At 31.6% G+C, this 25,951-nt stretch overlaps 1 protein-coding gene and 1 long non-coding RNA gene across 2 annotated transcripts; one reads left to right on the forward strand and one right to left on the reverse strand.

The window, feature by feature from the left end:
- Nucleotides 1-5,154: 5,154 nt before the first annotated feature.
- On the forward strand, nt 5,155-7,758 carry LOC106686656 (uncharacterized). The gene is made up of 2 exons (XM_014430068.1): nt 5,155-5,180; nt 7,177-7,758. Exons 1-2 carry the CDS (start codon nt 5,160-5,162, stop codon nt 7,756-7,758), a joined length of 603 nt encoding a protein of 200 aa, XP_014285554.1. The 5' UTR covers nt 5,155-5,159.
- Nucleotides 7,759-9,253: 1,495 nt separating this feature from the next.
- LOC106686662 (uncharacterized) lies at nt 9,254-18,153 on the reverse strand. The gene is made up of 4 exons (XR_001344051.2): nt 18,107-18,153; nt 13,772-13,840; nt 12,008-12,097; nt 9,254-9,611 (listed from the first exon to the last, which is right to left on the reverse strand). It is a non-coding gene; the product is annotated as an uncharacterized lncRNA (long non-coding RNA).
- Nucleotides 18,154-25,951: the final 7,798 nt, after the last annotated feature.

A 25,951-nucleotide genomic window follows, 5' to 3' on the forward strand; every position in this document is an offset into this window, starting at 1 on the left:
TAATTAATAATATTTAATAATAATAATTAATAATTAATAATAGTAAACTAATATAGATTTTCAAAATATAGCACTAGAATATATCGATCCACTGATGTATACTAGCACTCACTGCCTCCTAAGGATTAGAATGCCAGAAAAGGATATTTTTTTTTCTGATCCCCTAAAACAGAAATTACAATGAATTAATAAAATAGCATTTTATGCAGGTCATAATTCATTGGAAATCTTACCTTTTTGTGTAGCAGGTATTAGAAGTTGTAAATTAATACTTATCCGTTGGTTGGATGTTTGTTCTGTAGGTACTCTAATTTAATAACTGAAGGTGAGGGGCCTCCTAAGGGTTATTTTCACTTTGGTCTATCAATTTTGTATAAGTCATACTGCTGGGCTTAAAACCGCTATTAAGTGATGATGTATGTCAGACTTTAGCTTTTAGTGGATCAGAAGATTCTATTATAATCTTTATCGTTTCTATTAATACATTTATGTGTATTACAATATATAGGGCATTACAACAACGTGAGGCTACAAGTAGTTATAATATAGAGCATTGGAAAACGGTGTCACTACAAAGGAAATGCAGAAGTACAATAAAAGCCTATAGAACATAATACTAATTAAATGAATTTATATATTTTTTCAATTAATGGAAATAGATTTCGAGCATCAGGATCTACAATCCTAGGCATGATTAACGTCAAGGTAACCAAGGCAATGCCTTACGGGTTTTGGACGTTAGGAGAGAGGGAACGTCACAAGACCTAAATTAAAAAAAAAATTAAGCTACAGAAAAAAATCATAAAAACAAATAAACTCATTCTTATACTAAATAGGAACATTTATTGGTAAATAAATACTTAGAGACAATAATTTTAATAGGTAATTGGTGGTTCGTTCGTAATTGTAATTCATACTCCTTTCATTATTCATGAGTGGGTTTAGATTTGTGTTGCCTATTGCTCACTAATCACACCTAAGCTATATATGCTATCTATCTTTTGCTTTGGTTTTATATTTAGAAACGATGAAAATTAAATACAAGACAAATAAATTATTGGTAGTCATAAATTAAAATTCGTATTCTTTTAGTTTTTTATTTAACCTGGTGCATGAACAGCATCAATTTGTTTAAAATGGAAAATTTTCATTTGTTCATTTTCAACAATGAGACTTTGTAAACGGCAAAGAAAAATAAAGTATTAGCAGAGATATGGCAGGTCTACCAATTTATGTAGACAAATGTCATTTCAAAGTTCAAAACATCGGAGTATGTTATCTTTTTTTATTATTAGTTGAGATGATGATAGCGACAAATATTGTATGCCTTGCCAAGTTTGGAAACAATGAAATGAGTTAACTGTTCCAGTTTATCCTGTGAAGGCATAAATAGCTTGTTTCACAATCATTAGTATATTGTATTAATTGCAGAGACTAATCACTCAATATCTCATGATCAAGAAGGTTAAGAGGGGAGGGACATGTGGCTAGAAGCAATCAATCAGGACGCTTCTACACAACAATGAATACCAGTATAGTTGACAATAGACCGCGTGGGAGGCCAACAACCAGATCGATAGACAGAATCAACAAAGATGCGAAAGAACTGTCGCAGCAAACTGGAAAGCAGTAACCTAAGATAGGCAGGCGTGGAGAAGGCTGGCTTGGGCGACCAAAGATCTACAAGGTGTCTAGAGCCAATCGAATATATACATATACATTGTATTTATGTTGTTACTAACTTAAAAATTCTTTATTTTTTTTTTTAATCACTAACAAGCTGATTCAAAGTAATTAACCATAATTTAAGTGCTTGCATTCGATGATGAAAAACTTAGGTACTTCTAAGAGCTTCCAACTATTTTTATACTGGGTTTGATCCTTCATTTTATTGATACTACATTAAATTTTCAAGCCCTAATACGCCATTTTAGCAATTGATTTATTACGCTGAAAATCATCTCTTCTTAAAATCATCGCTCTTTTACGTTACAATTAACAAAAAAAAAAGTTTTTGCTATGGAAGTAGAGACGGCTATTAGAAAATCGATTCATCACCGATCATCGCAGAAAACATACAGGCAACATATGAGAAATTTGTGGTGTGGTAGCTGTGGTTGGGCCTAGTGTAGCGAAATAAAAAACTGTCCAATGTGGTCCAATTGCGGTTTCTAGTTCTACACGACCCCTTGGCTCTGGTATATGTCTCTATTTACTTAAAGATTTTTTATATTCCATATACTTTTATCACATTTATGACTTTTATTACTAAAATATTTTAGGTAAAAAAAAAAATTATCGTCAAAATCTAAAATTTCCATTAACGTTTCAGGCGTCAAGGAACAAACTCCGTGTCGGTCTGTACTTCAGTTAAAATATAATATATTAAAATCCTTTATTTTTAAATTCTTACTAAATATTCGAAGAACAAGCAACTCCGATCATTTGTGTTTCGTAGACTTATAAAAGAGAGGTTAATTAGTTTTATTGAAAAAATATTTACCAGGTCATTAGGCTTTTGCTTAAAAAAAAAAAATCTAGTATCGAAATTCAGGAGAATGAACATATTGCTCAGGGTGCGATGGTGAAGATAATGTAATTTTGGTTATTTATTTATTTATTTTTTTAACCTTTCTTATTACAAGTTACATTCATTACTTTATTCGCAAGAAGTAACAATTTCTTTACCGATATCAATTCTAAGACTTACGTAAAAGATTAATCTGTTCACTTACGTTCGTGATGTAAAATTATGAGTGGTAATTGAAGCGTTGAGAACCAGAGTGTACTCTGCTTTCTTAATTGAAGTGTGTAAGTGTACAACCAACATACCGTAGGTTTGAAAAAAAAACAACATTTTTTTTTGTATTTTCCCTAATTTCTTTTATTTCTATATTGTTTATTATTATGACAATGGAGAGAGAATGAGATCTGTTTAATATAATTAATAATATGAAATAAAATCTAAAATAATGAAGGATAAAACGAATAAACCGGGTATTTTTAAGAGTTCTTAAAAGCACTTGCCAATGACATTAACTATAAGATAATATTCAATAACAAACTATTCTAACTATGGAACCACAATTATTTCTTCCATAAGAATAAATATAACAGGCGCCAACCTTTCTCTTCCACCTGCATGAGTAATAGATATTTTTAGTTTTCGTAAATTAGCCCACTCCCTTTCTCCATCGGCCCTTCGGCCTAAAACGTGGACGCACACCATTCAATGCATTCTTGTACGACCTACTCGAATTGCCGTCCTCACTTATTCTCATAACATAGCCAAGCCATTTTAGCATGAGGATATGCTGATTTCTTTGTAGAGTCAAAATAATTCACTGTTGTTCCTTCTCCTCCAAAGACTATTTTCGCGCAGAGGTCCTAAGATTCTCCTCAGAATCACTCTTTTAAACCTGTCTTTATTGCTGATAACCTGATTTTTTTATTGCTGAGGGTCCATGTTCTCCACTGTACGTGACAGCTTATTAGTTTTATGCAGCATGAACCTGGTCGCAAGACTCACAAGAATTCAATAAATGAAAGCTTTTGACTGCTTCAAAAACGTAATGCCCTGTTTCAGGTCAGTTCGCCTCTTGGCCTGCTGTATTTTTCCTGTTACCATAATCTTTGTTTTGTCTTCGTTGATGAGTAGTCCTGTCTTCTTTGCCTCTAAATGAAGTGCTTTTAAAGTCAATGTTATGCTCTGTAGAGATCTCCCCTCGAAGACTACACTATCAGCATAGGCAAGGATCTGGGCCATCTTTGTAAGCACTGAACCTTCTTGATACATACCTGCTCTATTAATGATTGCGCTCTCCATTGAATATCGTACTAAACGAGTCATTTAATTTGGTAACACTAGTTCATGCCTGTCCAATATGAGTTTACTCCGAACAATTGTCATAGTTTGCCCTCACAACTATTATCAATTCAGTTAGTCAGATAGGATTAATATTAGGTATTTTAATCACTCCAGAGTACCGTGAAAAAATCTTTTGTTTAAAAATCATTATACATTATACAATTTTGACTACATCTTACATTCGTCCAAAATGAGTCGTCCCGAGAAATGTTTGATATCTTAGCAGAAACTATTAGACCTAAAGACGTCAGTAATTACTCAAAATGAAGCTAGTTAAATTTGGCCTTTACTGGCTCTCAATACTAGTGATGCGGCTATGAGAGGATAACTGGGACCTCTTGGAGCCCTGCCTTGCCCTCCACGCGGGGGTTGAAGTTCTCCTGCAGCATGTAAATATTGTATATAGGTACGATGTGTTTTTATTTTATAGATACTTAAATTTAATTTTTTTTTCTTTTACATAAGTTATTATATTTTATTTTTATTATGTTATTAGTTTTATTTTGTTATACTTTTGATATATATTTGTGTTTTTATTTATACAAATCAAGATAATATTATCTTTTATTTGGATTTAGATTTTATCTTTTTTTCTGTTTTTTTTTCTTCTACTTCTGCGTATATTGCATGAATAAGTATTTGAACACTAATACTTAATGTCCATAATATGTGGCAGATAGTATTAATTCTCTTCAAAAAAATAAATTTATTAAAAATAATGTTAACTTTGCAATAAATTAGTTTATAATGATGATTTTCGTAGGAACAATAGTTTCTATTATATTTACCAAAATATATTCACATAATTGTGAATTCTTGACTCTTAGTCTTTTTGTAAATGTGATAGATAGTTAACAAGATGTTATATTTTTTCTTGAATTAAATCAACTTCTGATCGCCCACCGAGATCTCAAATTTAGATTTTTAATGTAAATCCAAACCCAAACAACATACCAAAAAATGAAAACTACATAATCTGCGTTTATTTTCTCTTTCTTTTTTTTTTTATTTCTTAGACAATAGCTAGAATGTAAAGAGATTATTTCCGATAAGATATTTATATATATTAAAGGCATCTTAATTCAAAATACCATTTTCTGGCAGAACAGCAGTTTTTAGATAAATCTTGGATTCGGGACGGATTTAGGTGACATTGGTCAGCTTTTGGATTTAATTAATCCCATTTAAAGGAGGTTAAGCTGGAACAGCCGTGTAATTGCCATTATATCCGCTAAAGAGCGGTATATAAAGGATTCGCCGCCTCCAAGGGTACATTCAGTCCACGATCGACATGATTTTCTTCCTCATCTGGGTGAGTACCAATATTCAGAGGTTTATAGAAATCCAAGTTTATTAAATCGTATATTAATTATATGTTATGAGCTATAACAATTAGGCATTGTTTATACAGTGCAAGAACAGTCTATAGCTAAATCTAGATATTTTAAAAGTATAGTTAAGTAATATATATCACATGTCACTATCTCCCGTTTTTATTATTTATTATCTGTTTGAAAAATCAGATAAGTAAGGATACCATGGAGGGCAGAAGTGGAGGGTTTCATGCCGTTTTCAATTTCATGTGCTTTTTAAATATTTCTCGATTTAACTATCTTAAAGTCTCCTCTTCCCGTTTTAAGGTAATATTTCAAAAGTGGTATAGGACCGTCGGTCCCTGGGGTCTTAGCGGGGTGGGTCCGGCGGAGAAAGATTGCCTTTTTTTGTGTTATGATTTCCTCTTGTGATATTGTGACATGTCGTACATCAACCGACCTACTCGCAATAATTGTCTGTTTAAACAGTCAGATAAGTAAGGCTATCATGAATGGGGTTCAATACTGCATTGATTTATTTTTTCTGGAATTTTTAAAATTACAAAATAGAACTTGGTTCATCTAAGATGTGATGAATGAAGCTTCTTTAAATTGTGAGGTCACCAGTAATCTCTTTCAGTTTTTCTGCAGCGCAACCTACTCTCCAATTTCCAGTAGAAATAAGTATTTTCCATGATGGACTTTTAAAGAGAATTTAATTCCAGAACTAGTTTAGTAAGGTAATTTTTCCAATCCGATGTCTCCTGAAGGCACATGGGAAGTATCACAAACCATCATACCATATTGTTTTTTACGATTTCTTGGAAATTTATATCTATACAAATATCACACAAGCATTAAGAACAAAATGGTTTGAGAAACCAACTTTCCGCAAGAATCCGTCGTCAAAATTTGGATATTATTGCTCGACCGAGTATACTTAAATTTTTAACATGATAACTGATATTTTTCTTCACGTTTGTTCGATAATACGCACTGTTAACCAGCGAATCGTAAAAAACAATAGAAGGTAATACAAAATGAAAAAATCGCTGATATAAAATAGATTTATAATTAGATTCTCCATAAAAATCATTTGTTGAAAATACCCTATTTCATTTGAAATTTAAGAGTTAATTACGTTGTAAAATAGCGACTTCACCATCAGATGAAACTTTATTTAACACAAATAAAACCTACTAAGCTTCAGTTTAAATTCTCAAAACTCTGGAGAAAGCGAGTTGTCTCTTGTTAATTATCGAGAAAATAATCGAGTCTTGAACGTGTTAATTATAACAAAGCGCTGATTGAATTATTCACGCGATTCGACAACTACATTTAACACTAAAATAAGAATAATTAATTTAATATGATATTCAAACAATTTGGAAACAAAATTACCTAACTTTTCAAAATCACGAATTATGCTAAAAATGATCATTAATATGAAGGTTCTTCAACAAAATTGACGAAATTTACATGTGTCATTAAAATTTACCCAAGTATTTGTTTATTGCTGTATAATAAAAGCTGTTACAGTGTTTCTGTGATCGGTATTGCGGATGGGTTAGATCCTCTTATCCGTATCTATTTCTAAATTATATCAATTGAAAATTCATGATTGAAAGTTTAATAGTCTTAACGACATAAAAATTAAAATGAAGAATAAATTAAAGTTTAAGATAGAAGGGAGAAAAAGAGCGAGATAGTGAGAGAGAAGGAGAATATGACCAACTAATCTAACCGTTCTAAGGATTCCTGGATGATAATATATTTAAAACATTTAAATCTGTAACGCTACAACCCATGAAGGGTCAGGAGTTCAGTACTCTGTAAAGAAGTACTGTTACTAGACCAACGGATGTGCAAGGAGGTGATTTGGTCATAATCACGCCAATATATAAGAATAGTATTTTTCTTTTACCATGATATTAAAATTATGGTTGGTATTATCTATAATATTAATTAAAATTGATTTAAAAAATATATTCCTAGATCTTGGTGAACATTGTGTTGGTCTGCGCTAGCGGAGGCTGCGGAGGCTGTGGAAGACCCTTCGCAGACAAAGGATCGTACCATAGTAACGGGTATCCATCTTGGTTCCCGAGTTCCGGCTATGACAGGACCAACCAAGGTTACTCAGCGATGAACCAGTACCCAAGCACCCACGAACACCACCATCCTCCAAGTACCGGGTACTCCAGCGCCTCAGGATATCAACCTCCCGTCGATGGTAACTACTATGTCGCGGACAAAGGTTATCAAGGCTACCCGGCCAATAATGGCGACCAGAACGGTTTCTATGACACTGGATTCAAGGGCTACCACAACACCTGGTCGGACAAGGGTAGCGCTCAGTATCCTGGTATGAACAGTGGTCAGTACAGCGGTATGAACAGCGGTCAGTACCCAGGTTTGACCAGCGGTAATGGTCGAATCGACTACTTGGACGACGACAGAATCGACACCTATGCTAGGCGAGGATACAAAGGTGATCCTGGCTACAGCAATAGCTATTATAGGATCAATAGAGTCAAGAAGCAAAGTGCTCAACCAACTGCTAAGAAAACAACATAAATCAGCAATTTACTTAATTAACAATATTTATTTACATAGTATTTAAATAATTTATTTGTAAATATTTCACCAATAAATAAGAGTATTTTTTTATGCTGCAATTTCTCTTTGTCTATTTTCTGTTATAAAATTTTCTTAATTCTATTATAGATAAACCATTTGTTTACTGTACACTAAAAATATTTTATTGGTTTCTGACTAGACTTAAACTTGTTCTTTCAAGCACTAAAAGTATACTAGGATATAAACAAAGTTTGCGCCGTTTAGTTCTTAAATTACGTCGAAAACAAACCAAAATAATTTTCAACAATCAACATTTTGTGAATTTAGTTTGGCAAATATCTTGGAAACTCTTTCTATTACGAAATCACATTATGATGAATTTTACAAGATCTGATTTAAGTGATAATAAGAATCTGTTCATAAATAGTTTCGAAGATATAGTTTATTAAGTAACTATATAAATCAACAAAATATAAATTTATTGTTCTTTGGAATAACTTTTTTCACTATATCTGAGGAACAATGGGAAATGCAGATGCGATTAGTGAAATTCAACACAAAGTAGTTCATAAAGATTATTTTCGTAGTTTCCATAACATTTGTCAAAATAAATTCACAAAATGTGAGAAATTCTCGTTGTTTGGAAAAAATAAATATTGGTTTTTAAAAACTATAACTCGGAAAAAATTTAAAATAAAAACTCCAATATTTAGAAATTGGATACTGGTTTTAAGATGCAGTATCCATTTTTGAATTTTTGAGGGGCAGGATACTTACACAGTTCTCGTGGAATCACATTGTAACTCTCAGGTTCAAAGTGACAAATAGCCTTTCCTCATTGGGTGAAGCATACCGTTCCTAAAGAGGTCACTTGAACTTCTTAGGGGTCTGGCTACGCAAGGAGGGTACTCCCATTATGTAGTGCGGTGTAGGCCCATCACTCCAAAGGGGCCCAGTTGCAAATTGCTTCCAGTTACTTGACTAGGAAAACAAACTATACTAAACTTTAAATAAGACTCACAACCCCCTGAAGGAGAGGTTAGTAATTAGATGTTAATTTTATATCCATTTTTACCTTAAAGAGACGTTTTAGTTTTCTTTTAAAAATAATTTTTTTTCCACTGGAAGATTGAAAAAAAAGCCACGAAAAAGTAATATTTCAATGAGTTCTTTAAAAAATGTTTTCTACGTATATTACGTGCAAAATTATAAAGGTCCTAATTAAAGTGTAATGATTTTATAAAAACATAATTCAATTATTATACTGAGGATAATGTAGTATGAAAACAATAAAAAATAATAGTAATATATTTTAAATGTTGAGACGATTAATTTAGAATTTATATAATCCCATTTATTAAACATTTATATAATCAAATTCATAAATAAACTCATGAATGGCTTTTTTAACAATATATATAAATACAATTATGATTTATACATCTAATTATTATAATAAAAATGAAACAATCATATTTTTGTCACTCTGAACCTTAATGAACTTTAACTTAAGATACTGAACCTTAACTTCATATCAATATAAAATAGGAATAACTCCTGAATAAAAGTTTAGGGACTTTCGGTGACAGGTTTGCAGATATTTTTTTATTTCCTTTTTATTCCATTTCAACATTCAATCTTTTTTTTACAAATTCTGAAGGAGGGTAATGAAATTATTTATACATGTGAGAATTGAACACATGTTACCTCCAATTGAGGCATATATTCCACAACATATATATGATATGCGTTTTTTCATAGGCTCAGACGAAAATTCATAATTTTTTATCTGACCAATTTCAACCCATCTGCATCATGATGACCAAGAAAGTAAGAGTAGAAGCCAAGACCTGAAATATAGAAGAATTAATTAAAGTTTGTGGAATACAGAAATATTTAAAAAAAAATTAAATTTTGCCTAATTTCCTTAGGCTCAAAGATGACATTTCTTATTCATTAGGGATCCACTTTTTATCTACTGTGCGCAAGAAACAATTAATTTTTGAAATATGATGCCACAATTTTTGTTTTGGTTTTAAACAGTCTATAATTTATATTCGATTGTACTTCGTGGCAATATTTGAAGTTGTTAGTTTAGATCAGTGCTGTCAAAGTGTTTTGCTTTGCCTAAGATGTTGAATGTATATATATTATTGATTAGAAATTACTATTTATTAAAAAGATTTTTAAAATTAAACAAAGCATTTAATACCACAGGACAGGTTTCACTAATTTTTGTTACATAGTTATCCGCTGTCATATTTTCGGTGACGACTAAGAAAAAGACTGACAATTGAAACTAATTTTTACTTCTTACTCACAGATAGAATTTGAACAGTTTTAAAATTACTATTACTTTTTCATTTCCAGTAGAAGCAATCCAGCAACAAAAGACTGAGACAAGTTTTTTAAAGGTGAACAACAATGATAAAATTGCAGAAAACCTATGCAACCACCAATTGGAAACTAAACATCTGTTTGCCTACTATCCATTTCGCGTCTTTCGCTAACACTGATGGGCCACACTCATCTACCCAAATTGTTGACAGCATTGGAGTATTATTATTCCTTCAGGAGCAAAGTATCACGTTTCAAGGCAAGCTAAAAGTTTCCTACTTACATAAGAAACATAAAACATAAATTTCTCAAAATTCAAAATAATACATTATTTTCACTAAACGTAAAGAATTCAGTGTATGATGCGAAATTTAGTTGAATCATTGTTCAAAGATACATAACTTCATGGGATATATTTAACTATTGGTTACAAATTAATTAAGAGATCAGGTTTTTATGAAATCATAAAATTAGAGCGGGTTGTTATGATACACTATTACAAAACAAAGGAAGCCAAAATTCTGAATTATTGATGCGGAAATAAAACAAGTTTGAGCTCTTCATACTAAACACATTTTAAAAGAACAATCATTATATCAAAATGGCGTTTTTCTGTATGTAGGAATACATTTTTATATCACGCGTATCGCCAAAAACACTGTTTATGATTTTAGAATATATTATGATTTTGAATGATTTTTGCAAATTATGGATTGTGGTTGAATAGAAATAAATTAAAATTGATATTGTTTAGTTATTTTAAATGCTGATAACAATTTTTTTCGGTGTACACTCGGTTAAATATTAAGGTATTCCTGTGACCTTAGTCTTATGAAAAACTTGATGCTCATTTATAAAAATATTTTTTTATACCTATTCATCCCTCTATTATCAGTCGACTGGTGTTCCTCAAGGTAGTATATCCTCGGTCCCATCCTATACAACTTCTATACAGCTGACATTCCAATCAATCCTCACCATGACACCATGCGTGCTCGTAGTTAATAATAACCCATTATTGTATCCCAAACTTTCCAATCCCATATCACAGCCCTCGAAGAATGGTGTCGTAATTGGAGGATTAAGATAAATCACCTTTACCCTTCGTCGTAAACCTACCGACTGCCCTACAGTTTCATTTAATAATGTTACTCTTACCACTGTCGAACAGATCCGCTACCTTGGACTACATCTGGACAAACGATTAACCTGTAATTCTCACACAAGACTGAAAAGAAAGGAAACTGCACGTCGATTTCGACTATTACAGCACTTACTAGACAAACGGTCGAAACCTCCAACACATTACAAAAGACTGAACTAAATGACTGTAATAAGGCCAATCTGGACGTATGGAGTTGAGCTTTGGGGCTCCACTAAACCTTCGAATTCCTCTCGTATCCAATTCTAACAAAATCCTCCGTAAAATCCTCAATGCTCCTTACTTTGTCACAAATAAAATCATAAATAAAGACCTTAATGTTTCCGATGTAACCGATCTAGCCCGAACCAGATATCACTCCCATTATAAACTCCCTAACCAATCAATATCAAATTAATAATTGGCATGTACCGAAATTAGAAACTATCTTCTAACATAATTCAGACACAATGTTCTCAGAAATATTTATATACGGCACTTTGGTGTTAGTATAAATAATTAAATTTCATATACAATATGTTTGATAATTATATATTAGAACGTATTTCGGCTTGTATTAAATACCTTAATATTAGCTAAGTTCATCCATTACGAAAAAAAAAATAACTGATAATGATCTTACAACAAGAATACTTGATGGTGAAATATAAACAGAGTTAGTAAAGGTGCTGAGCCGGCTGCTGACTCAGCGATATAACGAGATGGTTAAGATTCCAGCTATTGACTGCTGACTCCAGCAGGACTTACCGAGTGGACCAGGCTGAAGTCCAACAGGAAAAGGCCGCAAGCGGAGAACTCAATTTTTCTATTGGCAACAAAGTGGAGTTTTAGTTTGTTCTAAAATAAAAAAATAAAGATTATATGTTAACGCATGATTAAAATATTTGGAGAATCCAGGAGTTCATTTAAGGACGACTAGGAAAGTGGAAAGGATGTGTATAACTTAAAAAAAAAATAATATTGATGGTTTTCAATAGAAACACTGCCTACTATATAGTACATACCACATATATACATATCTATTTTTTCAATCTTGTCTAATCGATGAAACAATAAATTCCCAAGCTGTATGCGATTATCAGTGTTTTTAAAAATGATTTTTTTTTCATACCCTCTTTATTCCTTTAAACAAATACAAATATATACATATATATACATACAATCCAAATACATAATCCCTGGCAATACATTTTTATCCTTGTATTGCCAGAAAGCATTAAAAATGATTGCTTGTCTTCATTAATTTATCGGGTATTTTATTATTTTAAAGACAATTGTAGTTGCCAATCAAAATAATTGGATAATGAACAGAAATCTGATTTCTATCTAAATCGTATCGAAGCTAAACACTAACTTATTTGAGTACTAGAATATAAAATACGTTATTTATATATTATATTTATACAGTTCAGAGGAAAACGTTATATTTATACATATATCAGTTAAAAGATTGTTTCAAAAATAATATAGTGGAAATTGTTTCTAACGCTTCCTGCTTATTAAACTTTAATTTCATTTTTATGTTTCTTAGATTTTAACGATCTGGAGTTACAGGTCTAATAAACAGGAAATTCTGAAATAAGGTGGTAAAATTTCATAATTATTGTAGTGTAGGATCTATAAATTAACAATATAAATATTTTTGAGTTATAAATAGAATTATTGTTTATTGAAATTTTATATGAAAACCAAAAAGAGACTTGTTTGTTAAAATCAAATCAATAAACTCTGATAACCTGATAATAAATAATCTGAGCATTATTACCTTAGAAGCAATATTTTATCTATATTTTAAAAAGTATTTATGTCTGTTCTTATTAAAACTATTAGTTTTTAGAATAAACCGACCATTGTACTTGTAAATTGCCTACAATGACCTTGATTGGACCAATCTCGATAAAAATACTTGTTGTTTTTATTTTTTTTAGTAATATGATTAATAAATTATTCTAATAATAAACCATTTGTAATAATTCGCAGTGTTTTCTTTTAGTTTCATAAATTAAAATACACTTAACTACTAAGATGTTTTAAGATCGATTCACACCAAACGTTCCGTTCCTTTTCGTACCTTTTAGTTCTTTTAATTTTACATAAAATATTATAAAGCCTAAATTAATATTTGTATATTGGGCCGCTCGTAGCTCAGTAATTAAGACACAGTCTTACCAGTTTTTGATGTCTATTGGCGGTGCCAGTTCGAATCCGGCCTGGGGCGTTGACTTTTTTCATTGAGTGGCGGTCCCACAAAGTGAAAAACTTTGACACCCCCTATCATGGTTAGTATAGGACTCCAATGGGAGTCTTGGGAGAAAAAAATTGTATACTCACTTACTCACTTTTATTTTTGTTACGATCCTTCTTCTTGTATCAATTTAGACTTTATAATATTTTATGTGACTGAACGTAACAGTTGGAGTCAAGAGACACCGTAATTAAAGTATACCTGGAGCTAAAAACTAAAAAAAAAAAATCTATTTAAAAAAAATAATGATAATTTAAGTTACTCACACTATATAGCTGTTCCTTTTGTCTGCTGTATAGGAACAGTTTGTATAGTGAATTGTTAATACTCTCCACCTGGAAAAGATACGTTGCACATTATTGTTTAAAGATTAAGCAAATTTCATTTTTCTAGGACAAAGAATTGATAAAAATATTATTTACTTACTTATTGATTTACAAGGAACTACTAACTAAAAAAACTTTAAAAAAAACAACTACTTATATTAAAAAATAAAACTAAATAATGATAATAATCACAAGAGTATTTAAAATCTCTCTCTCCTATTGTTCATCAGTAAGGCATTGTGTTACAAACTTCAAGGACTCGAACATTCTTAAAGAAATGGAATAGAAAATAAATACATTTATAAATCATGAAAACTGTTCCATTGGGTTCACATGAAATTCAAGGAGTCAGAATATTTTTTTGAAATTCTTGCGACAGCGCAATATATGAAAGTATTTTTTGTTTTTATCAATCTTTTATTTAAAAAAAATGATAACCTTTATAAAATTTCCAAAGAATGAAGATAATTTAAAATATTTCATATCGCTACTGCACCGATAGTAGTTGGTCTTAGGTTATGACGATTTTCAATTATGTGAATAAATCTATATTTATAAGCTTACATTGACTGTAAGGGTTAATCTAGAGTTGACAGATCAGGTTATGAATCTTTTGAACATTACAAATATCTTTTGAGAAACACTGAAACTGAATTGGAGAACTGTCTAGACCAACTGCGATGAAATATGGGAGCTCTAACATAGTCGCAAACTTTATATTGTAATCCTTGACATCGAAATTTCCCATTAAATATTTCTTGTATACCAAGTGTCACTACAAAATATACTTTTTAAACATAGAGAAGTAATACAAGTTTGTGACCATCTTGTTCTAATTTGAATTTCAACCTTAAAATAATACCGATTAGCTCAGTATTGAAAGTAAAAAAAAATAATATGTTAATTTTTCTGACTCCCAAGAATAATCGTGATTAAAGAAGAATATGATTGAATAGCAATACTGAACACAGTCAAAGTGTAAACAAAAATCAATAAAAAAGATGGACTTAAATACGAATAATTTATACATATTTCCGATACATGGATTATTTTCACTATGATTATCCGATTTCGGGTTGTCTCAATTCAATATTTTTTGAAATTCAAAATACTCAGAAAATTCTATGAGGTAGATGATGGATAGTAGTATAGTTTTACTTTATATTTGAAGATCTGGATAGGGTACAGAGAGTTTTCTTAGGTTTTAGTTTTTTTTTTTGTATTTTTTTATGGGCCTAACTACTCATGAGTGTTACCGATATTCATTTATTTTTTTAAAATTTTAGTGAGTTCTTATTATGGAAACAGTTGCTATTGGTAATCCTAACGACTTAAGGAGTTAACAATGTACTGAATTAATCAATTCTTCGTTCTAACAATAGTCTTATTCATAGCACAGTTTCAATCAAGAAATGATACCATTTTTTACATAGAGCTCTTCGAAAATGCTCTATAAATTCTGAAAATGGAGTAAATCAGCACTTAATTTGTACCAGTCTGACCTAAGTTTTTGATTATTCCTGGTTACATTTTTTTGTCTACACTCTTGGAAGGTATCACGTGGTTGATGTTAGTGGTGAAATTCAAGAATAATTTAGCATAATTTTAAGGATTATTATTATTATTAATTCGGCTCCACAACTCGTGGTCGAGTCCTGGCCTCCTGCATCAGCCTCCACCAATCATTAAGATCTTGTGCGGCCGCCATCCAGTTCCTCACCCCCATAATGGTCCTGGCATCACCACTCACACCATCACTCCATCGAAGGCGTGGTCTTCCTCTGCGTCTTGCTCCATGTATTACCCCGATCAATATTTTCCTTGGCAGAATTTTAAGGATTAAAATATAGTAGTCCTATTCTCTTTTCAAAAACTGGACTAGGTGATTGCTACGTTTCCAAGGACAATCGTGAGCACTCATCTTCCTTGATGAAAACTTTGTCTTCTTCTCATAGCATTAGTAACACTCATGAAGAACCACAAAAAAGTGGATATAAGACCAAAATTCTAACACGAATCTTGAAGAATATATGGTCTCTAAAAACCCATATCCTTATCTAAAATTTAGAGAAATATGAAATATATACACTTTATGTTTCCAAACTTGTTTATTCATTTTCCAATATGCTTCAATATTGTACTTACACATAATTTCATGTTTTTTTTTTCTCATGATTTTCTTGGCAATTTCAAAATATTGGTTCATAGATTCGACTGCTTATACCCGAACAAAAATTTCACGACACATAGACACGGAGTAATTTTTTTTCCTTAAAGATATTTTTTTTAATTTCTAATATAAATACAAAGCCTCCCTTACCTTTGATAGTGAAGAAGCAAAATAATATTTAAGAATATAATCATTAAATATCAATACTTCAGTAAAATATAAAAAAACAAATAAACGTTTGACTTTTCTTTTTTCTTTCTTCTATGAGCCTAAGTATTGAGTTAAATGACGGATTTTGAAAATGGGATGAGTAGGAGAATCGGTGAAAATAGGAAGGCATCGTGGTTTGGGTTGAAGTTCTAAATGTAAGTGCTATGAAGGATCGTTTGAATAGACGGGAATTAGCGGGACGGAATCTAGTTTTACCGGGACTCACAGTCCAAGTAGGGTAAGATTTCAACAATGTAGGAAGGAGATTGTGAAGAGAAAGAACTTAAATGGAGGAGCGAAGCAAGTGTAGTAGAGATAAGAAGAATAACCATTTTAGGTCAGTTTAATGGTGTGAGACATGGCTAAAGGGGTGTTCATAAAGCAAAACAGAACAATAACCTAAGAGATAAAAAAATATACGAGAACTAGTACTCGTGAGTGACTGAGGTTATTGTTTTTGATTTTGAAAAGTAAACTTTCAATTAATATTGTAAACTTAAATAAAGTTTTTAGATAATTATCAATTGCAGTTGTACCTTTACTAATGTAAAAGTGTCCTAGAAGTCAATTCTAGTCCAGATAAAGATAGTTTTAAATGATTCAAACAGTATTATTTATTCCTGGGTTTTTACTGAAGATCCATTCTTCTAAGATAGGGTAAAACAACACAATGACATGATTCTAAATATCATCCAACCCAGGAATAAGGGCCGTCCGTAGCTCAGTGGGTGGGCACAGAATTACCATTCTGAGACCTTTTGGCAGTACTGGTTCGAATCCGGCCTGGGGCGTTGTACTTTTTCATTGAGTGGCGGTCCCACTACCTCCCAAAACCTCGACCCCCAACCATGGTGAAAATAATGGGAATACAAATAAATGAATTTATACCTGGCTGTATGGAAAATTCCAATGCCATTAAAATATTAAAAAAATAAATAAATATAATTAAAACTACCTTTAGATTTGCCCCTGCGTCAGTTGCGTTCATTAAAAAATTAACTTCTAACTTCTAAAAAAGAATACTGTTGTAGCAATATTTGTAAAGACAATATAAGCTGTAATACTTTTATTATGTATTTTTCTTTATTAAACAATATGCAAGTAAATTTTTAGTTGTTTATACCGTACCCCACACACATTTATTTTTTCACTCAATGAATTTTTACTTTCACATACCTATCTGTATATAGAATATACGGTAACAGTCCATTTCCCAAGCCTCAGACTTTTTTTTTGTTAATATAATTATTAAATAAGTAATTTAATTTTTTAATGAACTTAACCTGTATATATGGGCTGACAGAATAGCTCCATGACATCATTATTAATATTGAATCTATAACAGTTTAGTCTTGAATAAATAGTTGCGATCAGAATGTAAGTTTTAGGTATGTTATATTTTTATATTTCTGCCATAATAACGCAAAAAGAAAAATGTTAAAATTTTACATCGAGAAATAGTACTAATTAATAGTACTTGTCTATTAACTGAACGGCTCATCTGAAAAAAAATAGTATGAGAAGTTATTAGTACAGTGAATAATTAAAAAAAAAGAAAGATAATTTGACTATATCCTTCTGCTTGTATATATTATAGAGAGAGATTTTATTTATTTTTATTCTTATTTTATTTTATTTTAGTATGAATGTGATCATTCAGATTGTAATATCTATCAATAAATACAGTTTTTGAAAAAAAAAAATATATATTTGTTCTGAAACGAGCGATGATTGATTTCAACTTGAAGTGGGGGGGGAGGAGGAAGAGGGAGTAAGTTTTTTTACCACCGCTCCAGAATATTTTCCCATAATATAAAAATCACTTTCAATATGTAAATTTAAAAAAAAAGCCTAGGAATAAAATTTGTATAAAATAAAATTTTAGTTAAACTTACTGGTGTGAACCGGTTATATTGGTCGATAAGATTTAAATGGATAAGTCGGTAGCTAACAGGTGACTAGACCTCCAATAACTCTTGTAGATAACAGCTGTATAAGCGACTATCTATTCACCGTGGGCCGTGGCACTCACCCAAATGGTCTCCTCTGTGCCCATTACCTTTATAGAGAATTACCACTTCTTCGAAAATGTTTATACATTTTTCGGATAATCTGTTTTGATATATTTCAAAATCCTATATTACAAAGATATTTTGTATCTTTACAAAATACTATATTGCAAAGTAGTAATAATATTTTATTTTATAAATTCCGAACTATGTTCTATTCGAATAATAATAAGAAAAACAACTAATTCTTTGAATTTGTTTGTTCGTTGTTAATATCGTTTTGACCTGTTAAAGTCTAGAAAAATCCCCTCTACTTAAAAAAATCTTTCCATTATCAATTTACATAAAGTTTTATGCTAAAAAAGATTATAGTATTAGTTTAAAAAAAATAGCAATAAATCTAAAAATGAGGAGAAGATGGTTGGGGTGCGGTCAATAAATGACACAGACAAGTTGAGAGAACTTATTTTATTGTGCCAACGTTTCGGCCACAGTTTCTGACCTTCTTCAGGGCTAAGGACAAAGAGGAAGATAACAAGCAATAAATACAAAACTAATAAAAAGAGAAAATATAAACAGAATGATACAAGTAAATAATTATATAGAATGAAAATTATTTTTTTTGTATTCATTGGTTATCTTGCTCTTTGTCCTTAGCCCTGATGAAGGCTAAAAAACTCTGGCCGAAACGTTGGCACAATTAAATAAGTCCTCTCAACTTATTTGAGGTAGTTACTGACCGCACCCCAACTATCTCCTCATATTTATTATCTACGATCAACTCTCATTATTCCAATTCTGAAAATGGTGGCCGGAAAACTAAAATGCCTAAAAGTTTTTCTCAATTCTCAATATCTTTAAAGATATTTATCGTACGATTAAAATCAATGAAATCTATGTTAAAGTAGTATAAATTTACTCAAATAAGAACCATCATGGAGCCCTTTAAATTAAATATGTTTCGAGATTGTTTTTAAAAATCAACATTTTACGAATTTGTTTTAATAAGTATCATGAAAAATGCTAAGAACAAAGATAATAATTAGAAACTATTTTCAGGCTCATATAAATATAGTTTGATTGTCAATAGACTTCATCTAATACTTCCTGATATTGAGTTGATCAAAACCCCATTTTTTTTTTCTTTGTTCAAATAAAAAGAAAGTAACTTTTGTGAATTTATTCTAGCGAACATCTCAAGCTTGCTTAATGTACAATAAAGTAATTTCAAACGTATATATTACGTTCTTAGCAGTTTTCATTGGAATTTTCCGAAATAAATTCTTAAAATGTTGATTTCTCAGATATTTCAGAATTATGGATTATCAAGGAATCAATCAAAGAGTCATTAAAAAACAAGTTTTAAGTTTTTATTTCAAGTCTAGGATTAAGGGATGATATTGGTAGAGGTATCTTTGAACAATTGGTAGAAATGGGAAGGTCGAAAGGGTATATGATCAATGATAATCTTTAAGGTACTGAGTAAATAAAAAATATATAAATTGCTAATTAACTTTGATTCCTATAGTTATTACTACCTAGTAGAAGTCTGGTTATGAATAGATGTAACTATGTATTTTTAAGACACTGTTGAATAAAGGTTTGCATGTTTTTTCTTTGCTTAAATTCGAAATGGATATTAATTTTTTTTTTAGGTTACTTCATTTAATTATTTTCATCATCGCCGTAGCGGTGATAAAGCTGTCATCCAAGACAAGCTTCTATATTCTATTCTTAATAAGTGAGAGAATTTGAGTAACTATAAACCAAATATCCTGTTCAGTACCAATGAGTTGGTACCTAGACGTGCTACGGATATGTTAGATGGTCAAAAACTGCCATGTATTCAAACCGGTCATAACAGTAAATATTTAGACAGTTATTGCCCACTAATGAACGGATCATACCAGGTCTACATCTGTAGGATTTTTAATACGCAAGAGTTCTAGGCCTGTTCGTGTATGGAGTCAATCTACAGAACTAGTATTTAAAACCAATGGAGGCTGAGTGAGGACTATTATTAAAAGAAAAATTAATGATAGCAATTCACATTAAAATACAGTCAGCTGGAAATTTTTTAATTTGGACCTCTGGGTCCTAAGCCATAAGCGTTGTAACAAATGCCTGTTAATTGGTAGCTACAAGTTACCAAATGACGGCGTAAGTTTTATCAAAGAAAAAGTTTTGTCAAGTTGGCCATCATCTCGCTAATCTATAACCTCCTCGGGAGAGAGGAGTCTTTTCACTTCCACATAATTGCCTCTCAGCTTTAACTAATCGTCAAAGATCCTTCTTGGTCGCTTAGTGGCTTATTTTACTCATCAAGTGACATATTTTGTATTAATTATCAAGAACAGATGAGTTAATAATATTTAAACACAAAAACTCCATTGTCACAAAGAAACTGCCGATAAAGTAGTCTTAATAATGATACTTATTAATAGAACCAATATATGGTTTTTAGAAGCAATAGTATTTCCAATTAAATTGAAGCCATTTCCAAATCGTCACCTATTCCATATCACTTATAACTTTTTCATTGCAGTTGTAACCTAATCGGGCTTGCATTAACTCATGGAAATAATATATGATTTAAAAATAATTATTTTAATTGCAATAATAATTATTGAAATAATTTCGCCATATTCTTATTGTTTTCATTTATTAGATAGTCAATATTAATTGCTAATAACAATTAGTCATAGGATTTTTAAAGAAAAATTTTGATTAGTTATTTTTAAATATTTAATATTATGATTAATATTTTTTATGTGATTGTGAATTATATCGATTAAACCAGTTAATAGAATTTTCGAATTTATGATCATGATTTTGTCCGTACTCTAGCATTTCAAATTTATTAATTTAGCAGAATTCTTCCATAATGATATTGTTTATAGCGGATTTCTCATCGTACATGCCCATTCATATGTACTGGAAATATTGAAATTTTCTCAGATATATTGCAGTGCTCATTTCGCAGGTTTTCCCGTAAAGATGGGAAATTTTCATTTTCACCGTGAGCACTGTTGCATTTAAAGCTAGGCTTGCATCATGGTAATTGCTGACCAACCTTCGTCGTTAACGTAATGACGGAATGAATGTTGAAAACATATCTTCGAGGATATTGTAATAAATTGAAAGTGAAAACACAGTTTACAAATTCGATATCTTTATTGTTATTATTTTTATTGTAGCAGTAGTTTCTAAACTTTTTATATCTTTACCAACCTTTTTTATGAAAAAAAAAATTGTTCCCTCAATTTCTTCTTCTTTTTTTTTTATAAGCAATCTAATTTCATACATATTAAACTAGTATTATAACTTATTCAATTGATTACAAAATAGTATCTATGTTGTCAGGATGGAAGATCATCGAAAACGACTAAAGAGCACAGACTACGTCCCGAGCGGTAAAAGACCTCTGGGCAGACCAAGTATGTTGTATCTTGATCACGTGGACTAGAACATGGCAAGATAATAGTTAATAGGCCAATATCATGGCAAAAGACCGAGAACAGTTGTCACTGATTGGTCCTGGCTGTATGCTTTCCTGCGCTTATAAATACAGGATGACACTAAAGAAGCATAAGACTATAAAATAATACACCATATTCTAAATAAATATAGAGTCCCTAATTTGCACAGACAATAAAGCCCAATCCAGAAGTAGAAAGGCCGGTGTCCACAGAAAATATGGGTTAATTTGGTCTTACAAAAAATTAATAAGTCACCTGCTGTCTCTGTGGACTAGTACAAACTGCTTCAAAGATATGACGTGTATTGCGTTCGGATTCCCATAGTTTACAGGAATTTGAAAAAAATGTACTAAGAAAAATGTTTGAGCCTGTGTTAGAAGTATACCGCTATAGACGGAGGAACTTTGCAAAATTCTGGAATCGGATGTAGTACAATATATGAAACTCACAAGAGTACACTGCGGTGTACTGGGGCTGTTGTAAGAATGGATTTCCCATTAGGAAATTATTGTTTGCAAATGTGAAGTGTAATTTTCGACATAAGAAGTGATTTTGATCTAAAAAGTATACTTCATGTCCTTACTCTAAGGTGAAAGAACATACTCGATTTTTTGTTTTATTTGGAAATATCAACTTTTTCGATAAATCGTCACTAATGATCGTGGTTTCCTTGAGAATCGACTCTTATAGATCCTGCATTTAAGTTCAAGAACTAATATTGAAGTTTTCGCTCTAGCTTCGTAAAATATTTTCAATTACAACTCTTCTTGGAAAAGTAATTATTTATACAAACTAGTCTTCAAGGTTGTGAATCTACCTACTGCGTTAAAATAATTTTAACTAGTATTTATCTTGTGAGGCTCCTCTAATTATGGGGGCTTCGGTCTTCGTTCCCGCGAGAAATAGTTGTGTTAGTAGTTGAAGAGAGCCAAGATAGCTAGCAGTGAAGATGTACCATGCTTAATAATTTACATAATTTAAATCTTAAAAAAAAAATAATAAATTATCTAACAACTGAATTATTTACATGAGCAAAATTAGGTTTACAATAAAAAATATTATTCACTATATCAGTTGTTGAGAACGATAAATCCTAAGAACTCTACAAATATAAAAAAATATTTTTAATTTAAGACCACCAATCGATATGAGGATGATATCTCTGTTAAGCGTACAAGGGGCACTACTTGCTTGTAGATATAGGCCTTGTGAGAGGAAAACAAAATTAACGCTAATTTAAGTGAGAGAGTGATTCGTTTCAGTTTTTCGTCGAACATATAGTTTTTACGTTCATAGTTTTGTATAGTATTTAGTTAACTGGCTAAAAATAAAAAAACTATAAGGAAAGTTTTAAAATTAGATTTAGTTTATTATTTCATAAAAGTTTGGAACGCTGTTCTCTTTGTGATGGATGGTTTTATAATTTACGCCACTAATGGATAAGAATAACATAATTACAACAAGAGTTACAAAAATTAACATTCTGTCCTTAACCATTTACACAATGTTAAGTTGCTATAGAATTAATATAATATTGAGTTGCTATAGTATTAATATTGAAACTTACAGAAATCTAGAGATCATTCAAAATGTATATATGAGAATAATGAACAAATACCTTCAGTACTAATACCTTTCAAATATGTCTAACTTAAAGCTCCCGATGAGTTTGGTAACCACTGGGTCAAGAGATCAAAAATTTTAGAATAAAGGAATATTTTTCATTTTTTTTTAATTGCCAAAGTTAGTTGAAAACAGGAATTCATAAAGAATAAATTCAATCTCATGGCAAAGTTTAGTTAATTCAAAACTAAAATGTTTACAAACATCAGTAACCAAAATTACTTCTTAAATGTGGAAAAAGGTATAATCATTTCAGAATAAAAATGATCACCTAAGCTAAATTTGATTACTTACCCTGCTAATTACTGTAGTACAATTCTTTGCTAATAAGATAATATCTAAAATGGCGTAAGACAACCAACATGTATCCAAAAATAGTCCAACGAATCTTGTTGAACTAGAAGAGCCAGTGAGGTAGGCAGTAGTCTCCATAACCACATTGTAGGTACTCGATAAGAAAGACAAGTACCGAAAAACCACGATGAGCAGCAACTGTAGAGAATAAACACGATTCAGGTCAGTACAGGCAATCTCCAATCGGTTCAGTGCTTCGATGACGGTGAGAATGTCAAGCTCTTTTAGGATATATATCCTCACCAGGAGCAGTTGGAGGGAGTATATCTGGGCATCCAAAGCCTGTAGGAAGCAGTACAGCTGCAGCTGGATAATCTGGGTCAAGACCATCCCCGCGAAGAAGTAACAGCTCCGGAGGACCCGTTCGGCAACACTAATGGAGCTAGTGAGGCAGTTAGTCACTTCGTATACTAACTCGAAGACCAGTCTAATGACTGCTATACCGTAAGTTTGCTTGTAATCATAAGAAATAGAGATATTGGCCTTAGAGAGTATCTTCTCTGCCTTCTGGAGGATCTCGACTATCGCCTTCACTTCTCGTACGAAGAGCAGTATCCTGAAGAGTTGTGCGAACGGGACCAGACTGAGGATGGCCATCTTGAAGGCGAGGATGGCCCGATGCCTCTCTGTCCTCTCCGACTCTCTCACCAAGGACATGTAGATAACCTCACCCACGGTAAGGACGAGGGCTACAAAGATAAAGCCTGCCAAGAGGACATAGATCTTGGTCCTTCGGAAGCCGCTGTCTAAGGGGAATAGCCCGAAAACCCTGCTTAAATAGAGCGCGGGATCCAAGAGGTCCCTAAACCTCTGGATAGCCATCGGTCGCCACGACTGACCGCCACTGAGAACTGTATCGATCTTAAAATGCAAACACATTAGAGCTTGCCATCTGATTTGCACTGGTTCCTGCTGGTTCAATAGGTCATCACTGATAAATTACTGCCGAAAGAAAAAATTGGAACTCTAATTGTCATATGCTAAATGTTACTATTAAATGTTCATATCAATAATAATTTTCGTGAAAATAATACTGCACAAACCAACTCAAGTAATATTGATTTAAGGAAATATTGTAAATTTTGAAACTGTTAGCCACCATTTATTAAATTCTATTTCATTTCAGCTATTTATAGGGTGTAGAATCAATTTTGATTTACCTTATTATTACCAAATACGATCATTTTCGTTTTGATAGTTTTCTATGAAATAATTATTAGAAAATCCTGTAGTGAAAACCGATTTGATAATTCTCTCTGCCATAAAAAAATAAGAGAGAAATGCTTTATTCAGCTATGCTGCCCATTTACATTATGTTGCTACATTTTTACATTAAACAGCATACCAATCAATCCATGATCGGACATATACACAATATATAATATATATACATGTTATAACAATACATTTTTATTTTCTCTTTTCCCCCTTTTTCCTACACAATCCAATACTTGTCTACAAATCCAAATACTACAAATATTTTGTTTTATTTAATTTAATTTATTTTCTTTCTTTATCAATTTAACAATTTCATTGTATTTAACAATTTGATTTCATTAACTTGACAATTCTATTCTTCCTATCTCACTTTTTCAGACCTCCCATTTCCAGTGATCCGCTATGCAAGTTCGATCCGTTAAACAAATTTATCATCAGATAGCAATGTGGAGTCAAACGAAAGACATATACAACTAATGATAATTTCAATACGAGAACACCAATCCACCTAAAACTTGGGCATGTAAATAGGTGCTAAGTGATGCGTACACTATACGAATAATTTTCCGTGCAAGCAGACTAAAAAATAGTAATAAAACAGTAGTCAGCTAATATTATTTTAAATATTATACAGTTAGAAATTAAATATCACGCCACCGCACGATAGTGTGACGAATAGTGCTGTTGTTTTCTAAGTACGTTGTTCACTTTTACCGTTGACTCGACGAATTGTTCGCCTTCCTTGTTTAACTTATTAACATTTTGTAAGCATTATATATATTTAAATAACTCGTGATTGGCATTGTAATAATCTCAAAATCATTGCTACAATATAAGGAATATTTGTCAAGATGATAAAGAGCAGACTGTTGCTGCTTTTCATACAGCGAATGGGGAATGAAAAATGGGCTGGTTCTGGGTTTTAGAGGGTATATATCGCTTGCTCACTCCCCATCACTCCCTTTAACACGTCCTATCCCTCTCCAAGAGGAGAGAGATTGCCATCGTTAAGTCCTTAAGCCGCTTAAGTCCCGGTGCTTTGGTGTCATCTACCTGT

Source organism: Halyomorpha halys, unplaced genomic scaffold (genome assembly GCF_000696795.3).
Source record: "Halyomorpha halys isolate HHAL.00 unplaced genomic scaffold, Hhal_1.1 Scaffold859.1, whole genome shotgun sequence".
Lineage (NCBI taxonomy): Eukaryota > Metazoa > Arthropoda > Insecta > Hemiptera > Pentatomidae > Halyomorpha > Halyomorpha halys.